Source organism: Hyposmocoma kahamanoa, unplaced genomic scaffold, assembly GCF_003589595.1.
Source record: "Hyposmocoma kahamanoa isolate Upper Pololo Valley unplaced genomic scaffold, ASM358959v1 66, whole genome shotgun sequence".
NCBI lineage: Eukaryota > Metazoa > Arthropoda > Insecta > Lepidoptera > Cosmopterigidae > Hyposmocoma > Hyposmocoma kahamanoa.
The window spans coordinates 175,387-183,960 of record NW_020653854.1 but is presented as its reverse complement, the minus strand read 5'-3'; the positions used below and the strand labels follow the sequence as shown (position 1 = coordinate 183,960).

Here is an 8,574-nt window from a genome sequence, read left to right as displayed (position 1 = left end):
TGAGCTACCTAATACGACAAGTAAGTGTAAAACGTCGACTGAAAGGGAAAACATCTCGAATAAAATAAATACATAAATAAGACGAAATTCATTCACATTCGTTTATGTAAATAATAAGTGTTATAGAGTTTCAATCATAGAGTTTCAGCTTAAGCTATTTTTGAAACTACCCCTCTTTAACGAGACTCCTAATATTTTATGATGATACTGTTAGACGTGTCTCGACTAATAGCTTCCGTACATCCAGAAACTGGTCAATATAATGTGGCTTATTGGTTTTACTTGTGTCCGCAAATATCAAACGTAGCATGCTCTAGCATAGAAACAGAATACTACGTTTTTTACCATGGCGCAGGTGAAAGATGTTGGTGGTTACCACTTCGCCACGTAGTTTGGTGGATGAATGATAGACGAGTCGTGGGTTGGTAAATGACTGTATATTAATGTGTATATTTTGCTTGAACTACTTATTTATACTAATTTGGTACGTGTGTCTTATGCTGATTCACAAGGCATGGTTGTTACTTTTGCTAGCACTAAGACGTGCCTGAATGTCGGAAGAGGGTTAGACATTCTGACACGTCTGTGGCTGCTACACGTTTTAACATTTATCTAGTCTATAACTTATACTATAAGCCATTTGATGCAAAGGGTTTCTTTCCATATTTACAAGTACGTAATATATGAATAGATACATATAAAACATGCTTGTCAAATTGTATTTGAAAATCCCATCATTTGTTCTACTTATTTCCGTTACAAGATACAGGTACGAGATCAGGGGGAAATACGAAATCGGTTCGGTGAAATTACTTGTAATATTATTGGGCCAATTTTCGAATCAATGGCGCTGCGCCCGCGCCCACACAGCCGGAAATGTTGTTCAGACGTCGACTCGATCGAATGCAGTGCGGTCGCCCGCCGTCCCCGCCGCGCGCCGTCGCCCCTCACCGCGCACGAGAAGTGATTATTTCCGCAGTGCGATGCTACTTCTCCACTTTTAACCTTTAGAAATATAAGAAAATATTTGATTTCTTGGACCTACGCTACGCATTACAAGCATTACAAGGTATTAACGAAAAGTGCTCAGTGTCCTAAGCGCTTTTCGTTATTTTCGTTTAATATCTAAAAGGATTTTTTATTGACTTGATATTCAATTATTTTTTGTGAAATTACTCCACTAGTTTGTTGTAATCATTAATACAAAGATCGAACACTCAGAAAAAATTTCTTCGATCCGGTTGTATTCGAACCGACGTCTTCTTGCATACCGTGCCAGACGCTATACCAACTACGCGACAGTGTTTTACAGTTCTTTGACAATACTCCGGTTCATTTGTCCAATAAATAAAAGAGACCGCACTCACTGTCAAGCTTGTAAACTCCTGAATCCTGTAAGGGGATGTTACATTTCACGGGTCTCAGGAATTGAGAAATCTTCCTCAGGGGCTTGAAATAGGTCTTGATAGACGCATGCCCCGATCTTGTCTGTAACACCTCTGACGTAAAGTAAAACGGCAAGTCTTCAATCGACTGTTGGAGGTTTCACACGTCGGTTTGCTTGAAAAAACAAATATATACGCGATTTAAATCCGGAAAAATAGTTTCATTTCCTAAGTAAGGATGATATTCTGCAGTACATCTAAAAGCTCGTTCGTAAAAAGAAGCGGGGAAATGAACTGGTGGAACTCATGGTCACATTCAGCGAAGTATAATTTGTAAAAATCCGACAGTCGTAAACTTTGTGCCGGTGGGCTAAAGTGGGTGGTGAAGTCAAGAACCTCTAGTTGATATTTCGCTGAGCCATCTCCACACGTGACTACAATACTCCTTTAAGTCGAACTTTCGAGATGCACCTCGAGAGATGACATTAAATGTGGAGTGGCCGCGAGAGTGCGAAGCGAGTAACAAGTATTTTATTATTGATTTCTCGAAAAATCTTATCTCGTGTATATCATTCAAGTCTATGCGTTATTTTTACATTATACACAATATAAGTGACGACCAGAGCATCTGTGAATTGTTTTTCTTAAATATCGATGGTTAAATACGTATTTTTTTTAAGAAACCAAGCCGATAGCGAGCTTAAGCAACATTGTTACCCACACATATCCAAACTTACCGGCAAAATGAGAGACTGCCTGACTTGCCAGAAACATATCAATATCGGAAAGTTATTGACTGTAGTAGACGCCGAGGAAAGTTTTATTACGCCTGTGTGGATATACTTGGTTCCAGATTTACAAGAAACAAGCATGAATTAGAACGTATTTGGATATGCCCGATTGCTCAATGGTAACATGACGACATCTTAAAAATGATTACACCCCGGGGCGATCACAAAGCTACCTCTTGTTGATATCGACATGTCTATAGACAACGGTTGTACGAAGGCCATACATTGAATGACACCATATAAATACTAACAATGTATCTAGCCCTGCTCAATTATCAAAGAGTGCAAGCCCGGAAAAGTTACATTTACACTCGAACAGATAGGACACTTGTTAGATGGAAAACTTTGAACTAATACTAAATACCTCCTATAAGAAATGGCAGTACTAAAATTCTACAGTGCAAACCGACATAATATCCGCTTTGATTGAATTTAAATTGGAAATGACAAATCAAACTAAAACACTATCACTCGAACAAGATTATCTAAAAACCAAAACTAAGTTAATTTTGAAAAACAAATGTTTGAACAAGAACTAATTGAGTTGCAGCAAAAAATCAATTCATCTCTAACATGCGACCCCAATGCCTTTAGTTGCGATTGTGACGTCTCGCGCAAATTTGTTATATAAGGACTCGAGGAATAACAACATGAAACCTAGGCCGCCTTGCACGATAGAGTAATCAGACAGAGACATCATCCGTAATATTTTAAATGCAAATCTGATGGGGTATATTGAAGATATGCGGCGATAGGAAGAAAAGGATACCGGGAGCCATTTATGATTGAATTATTAAGTAAAAATATGTCGAGGTACAGATCGATCGAGATACTAACTACAAAATATCCGTCTTTTTAGAAATAGTGGTGTTGAAATTTTTAGATAAAACTTCCGCTCAAATCAACAGGAAACATGAAGATGAAAATATGCAGTTATTCGAAATAATAAATTATATGTAGAAGGAAAGAATACAAGAATTAACACAACAACTGAACAGGCGCCACTCTTACCCCAACAACCAAGACCTACACACTACTCCAATATCTTACAGTAAAAACGTATTTGCGTCTCATAAATCAAATAATCATTCCTTTTGACAATAATTTTTAAATGAACAAAACAAAACAAAACGTACAAAGTATAAATAATAAGATCAACATATTGGAAAGTTGGTGAAAAGAGTACAATTTCGACGTAGTCTGTCTGTCTGATACATACCGATGAAGTAGACTTGTTCTAGAGTAGCAACCACGTCAAGGCAAACGTTCTGAGAAAGGTGGCTGACAGCAGTTGGATGCGGGCAGCACAGGACCGGGAGAGTTGGCAAGTTCAGGGGGATGCTTGTGTGCAGCAGTGGGTGCATCAAATTTCAAGCTGTCGGTAAAAGAGACAAATATACCAGAAAAGAAAGTTTCAAATAAAATGGACTCCTCTTTATTGAAAATAGGCCTATGTTTTGGTGACGTAGAAACTGTTCAGACAGACTGTTCAGAAAACAAATTTGTTTACGTTCTTTACACAAATAGCTTCCATCTTGCAGCTGACACCGCCAAGTTATCTAATTGTGTCTCCCGAAAGTTGAAAATTCATATTCGTCTGCAAGAGATATTCAAGACTCTCTTAGCGTGAAAGTGAGTATATTGATGAATCTTCATAACTCAAATTCACGTTCCCGTTAGACTTTTTTTATGATGCTAAGTGACGCGACGAACAAGTGCGCCTGATGGTAAACGACACGCCTGTCCATAACAGTTGCAGTGGCACTCAGAGCTTTAAATCGCAAGTATCTGAGAGGCGCTGCCTCTGCGCCCATCACCCTGAGACATGGTTGAAAGTCCCATGTGCCTGCAATTTCACCAGCACCCTTACCTTTCAAAACCGGAACGAAATAGGTAAGGTGGCAGTATTTCCCTGGATGTACTCTTTCACAAGGAGGTCTACTGCTGAAATCAGATTAAGTCTCAAAATCGTAGAATGGAGTCGTGCCGAGTGCCGAGCCCGTGTTTCCGAAGCTCTTGTTTTAAATATTCTTACCAGTCTGAATTTCGACCGCACCATCAATTCCATTGCTAAAATTGGTGCCAAGAAATTGGAGGTACTTTTCAGAGAGAGACGGTGTTTAAAATGATAACAACTCTTTAATAATTATTTATAGCATAAAGAAAAGACACATGAAACACAAGTTACAAAGGACATATACAAAGATGAGCTTATCTCGAGAAAAGATCTCTTCTAGTTGATTGGTTTGCTGTTAATAACCTACTCCTTAATGAGAAAAAAACAAATTGTGTGAAATTTACATTACCCAATGTGAGAGAGACGGCTACAAACATTGTAGTTAGAAACGAAAAATTGAATCTTGTGGATACAGTTGCATTTCTAGGTATAACGTTAGATGCTAAATTGCAATGGGGTCCCCATAAAATAAGTTATCAAAACGGCTCGGCTCTACAGTGTACGCGATAAAAAAAATTAGGAAACTTTCAGGCGTCGAAACCGCTAGATTGGTTTACTTCAGCTACTTTCACAGTCTAATGACATACGGCATTTTGCTTTGGGGTAATGCCGTCGATATCAATAGAATCTTTGTCCTGCAGAAACGTGCAGTTAGGGCAATTTATAATCTGGGCCCCAAAGTATCTTTGAGAGATAAGTTTAAGGAAATTAACATTCTTACACTAGCCTCACAGTACATTTATGAAAATGTAATTTATGTTAAAAGGAATAGTAATTTATTTATGAAAAATAGTGACAGCCATAATAACATTCATACGAGGAATAGAAATAGACTAGCTCTTCTTGATAGTCGTCTTCACAAAGTCAAAAAATCATTTAAGGGACAATGTATACGCTTCTATAACAAGATTCCGGTTGATATACAAAATTTGCCTTTCACGAGGTTTAAAACTATAGTGAAACAAAAACTTTATACTAAAGGTTATTATACAACTTCTGCTTCTTGGATGACAAAAATCCGTGGTAGTAACCCGTTTAGCTCATGGAGGTAGTCTCGATCTCTGATGTTTCAAATAAGAAAATATATATATTGTAAATGTTGAATGTGTACAAATGTTATTTACAAGGAGCAACCCCTGGAGTTTCTCGCTCATTCTTCTCAGGGGAATCTGCCTTACGAATGAGCTGTAGAATTTAACCATTGTGACGATTTCAAGTCTAATAATGCTTACCTATGAAATAAAGATTATGAATTTGAATTTGAATTTGAGCCAACTTTTTGCGGGACTAATATTGTACGATAAAATTAAAATTTAAATGTGAATAGAAAACATAAATGATGATAATATACACATGAGAGACATACGCGCCTACATGAACTTTCTATATTACATAAATACAATAATTATAAAATACTTTAGTCTTTATCGAGCTCAAATTAGCTCTTGTATGGAGTACTATTATTGTCACCGTTAGAACAGGTCTGTCAACAGTGTGCCTTGAATTCATTAGAACGTCGATCTAAGATACGCACTGGCAATTTCCTCGTGAAGGCAGACCTCCAAAGCTGCAAACCACACATTTATGGGACTGTGCAATATACCTCCGCATAACCCACGATTTAATCCTGCTTGCTTCTTTCCATCTCCGATCAACCAGATGCCACTCTTATACTGTAAGTGCTAGGAAGCCTTAGAGGATGGAAAAGAAGGAATGCTCTAAGATTCAGGCAGATTTCCAAAAAATTGTACTATTTTTAACCGATTTCAAAAAAGGAGGAGGTTCTCAATTCGACTGTGTTCTTTCTTTTTTTTTTCTTTTTTGGTATGTATGTTACGCGATAACTCCGGTATTTGTGAACCGATTTTCATGATTCTTTTTTGTTGGAAAGGGGGTACTTCCATAGTGGCCCCTTTTCATTTTGAAGAAAGTCATCTACCTCGAAGGGTGGCTGTTCACGCATGAAGATTCATTTTTATAAATAGCGCCTAACTTTAATTTAGGAGCAATTACTTTATTGGTTGATTTTGCTATTTCTCCAATTCAAGGCGTTTTTCTCTGAATATACTTTGAGTAGTGTCGTAGTGAGCGCCTATTTTTATTATCTCCGGTGTCAAGTCCTGTATAATGGCGAACTAGGGGATATTTATATACTTTTGAGGTCGGTTTTTTTTAGTATTCTGTACTGAGATTATTTCTTGGCTTTTCGCGGTTAGCTTTTCTGTCATTTTATAATAGTTCTTAATTAAATGTACCTGATAATAGCGATTGCCGATTTTACGATAACATTAGTAATGATAATGTGGGCCATCTTATGTTGTAAACTTGATTTTTATTTTATTATCTCGTTAAAGTTTTCACAATCCATCTATCTTCAAAACTAGACACTTCTCGTAGCTGGCATTATATGTGTCTAAGCATATTATGTCGATATGCCTTGGTTTATAATTTACTTTCAACGTTACTTAATCTAAGTACTTTCATAAAAAGTTACACAATCTCAAATAAATCTCCGCGTTTTTATGTTTTACGAGAGGGAGCAAATTCAATTCCACTACAATAAAGTGGAACGTGAACTATGTATCAATAAACCATGCCGCGAGAAAATATTTTAATCTTACCGTTTAGCCTATTGCTTATGTTCGGGCAATTGAAAATAACATACGCAGTCTTCGAGTCAGAGGCAGACCAGAAGTAATATAAGAACTGAACTTTGCAATCGTTTGTATGCAGTTTACTGAGAAAATAATTTTTATTGTTTCACGTTACAGATTTACGGACGCGAAAATCATAGCGGAGACCACTTTAACTGATTTCTTTATGTTGTATTGGAATTGCGTCACTACCACCATGCCTAAGCAACGGTGAGAATATAACAGGCCGACGAAGCTCTGCCATTGTCGCCATCGCCGCCACCGCCGCTGTGCGCGGCTGCCTCGCCCGGCGCGCGCGGACAGATGTGAGGCAGTCGCGCGTGGCCTCACTCTTCCGCACTTCTGTCGCCTAGGTTCAGTCAAGCATTCAACTATCTTTATCCCAGGGCACTTCCCCGTCCGAGCCCTAAATGACAAAGTACTCTGAACTCGTTTAAACTTTCAAGAAGATAATTCACTCAAGCCTAATACCTATTTTATTCTCAGATCATACCTATAGACATAATTAAAGTTTATTTTGTGTCTATGAAGAGCTACAAAAACACTAAAACCAGTTGATCAAGTAAAATATGTCGTTGTCAACGTTCTTGACTCCCTTCGAGCCTTTTCTTTATTTCATGATCACTTCCACGTGCTGTTTTCCCAATACGGATAGTATGCTTATTATAAGTATGCATGCTTAATAACGTCGGAGATCTGCAAATCCGCGTACGTAAATATAAATATAAACTTTCTGCACAATAATTTATGTAGTCTACGGACTGATAATAATAGAGCCCCATAAATCACGCTAATTTGGTTGCCACGACATTTACGCGGATTTGATTTGGCCGCTAAATTACCGAAATGGAGACGCATAATCAAATGCTAGTTACGCGTAAGTGCACTATCCCCCGAAGTTATTAAATAAATTATATATATAAATTCATCATAACTGTAGTTCCACCAAAGTTTTAGCAAAATCTTTCTATACTATCATCATCAAACCCTCGTCACTGTTATAGAGGCAAAAGACATGAAAACTGATAATTAGAGTGCAAATTCAAAGTGTTTAGCTGTAGTACCGGAGTTCCTGTCGCAAACAGAAAAGAAAATTGTAAATGCAGAGAATCTAAGAACTGTCGTGAATAACACAGGATTTAAAATTGTATTAGAGCGTAGTAAACCTTTGCAGGTGGAAACAAATTCCATACAGGACACGTACGCAGTATTCCTTTGAACTATTCTAGATCCATACTCCTTGTCCGATACTTATACGCCCTGGACGGCGAGGCTTCAAAAAATGAAGTACCTGATTTCGATAATGTGATTTCCGCGTAATTTTTCCGAGCATTGTGACAGCACAACTGGCACCGCTCTTGGTCACAGGACCAAGAGCAGTCCAAAGATGGCGGCATGGACGACAAGAAATCAAGTGTTTATTACATATTCATTAGTGACTTACTTAAAAGTATGGATGTTAATTAACATTTTTAGGTTCCTGGTGGACAATCTGCAAACGTTTATTTTGTCGCCGGCGCGCACAACGGTGGGCTTTGCACCTAAATTCATCAAGAACCGCAAGTTCTTTGCCAACCTCATCAACACCAAGTTCTACAAATCCATGTTGCAACAGGATGAGAATACGGTGAAGATGAACCTCATTAAGAAGTTGGAGTTTTGCGACGAGATGATCATGGATCAGAACTTGCTTAAGGAGTTCTACGACCGCGAAGTCGACCAGACCAAACTCAAGAAGTGAACACAACGCTAAGATATCGATACTAATAAACGAATACTACATATAA

The 8,574-nt window shown here is 37.9% G+C and overlaps 1 protein-coding gene across 1 annotated transcript; it reads left to right on the top strand.

The window, feature by feature from the left end:
* The first annotated feature begins 6,595 nt into the window (after positions 1–6,595).
* LOC113231709 lies at positions 6,596–8,574 on the top strand. The gene is made up of 3 exons (XM_026466188.1): positions 6,596–6,827; positions 6,905–6,997; positions 8,264–8,574. Exons 1-3 carry the CDS (start codon positions 6,727–6,729, stop codon positions 8,526–8,528), a joined length of 459 nt encoding a protein of 152 aa, XP_026321973.1. The 5' UTR covers positions 6,596–6,726; the 3' UTR covers positions 8,529–8,574.

What these genes read in the sequence shown, in the direction of transcription:
- LOC113231709 (XM_026466188.1), top strand. Translation starts at nt 6,727, where the DNA reads ATGCCGCGAGAAAATATTTTAATCTTACCGTTTAGCCTATTGCTTATG. An exon ending in GAGTCAGAGGCAGACCAGAA is followed by an intron (nt 6,828 to 6,904) that starts GTAATATAAGAA and finishes TTCACGTTACAG; the next exon opens with ATTTACGGACGCGAAAATCA. An exon ending in ACCACCATGCCTAAGCAACG is followed by an intron (nt 6,998 to 8,263) that starts GTGAGAATATAA and finishes TAACATTTTTAG; the next exon opens with GTTCCTGGTGGACAATCTGC.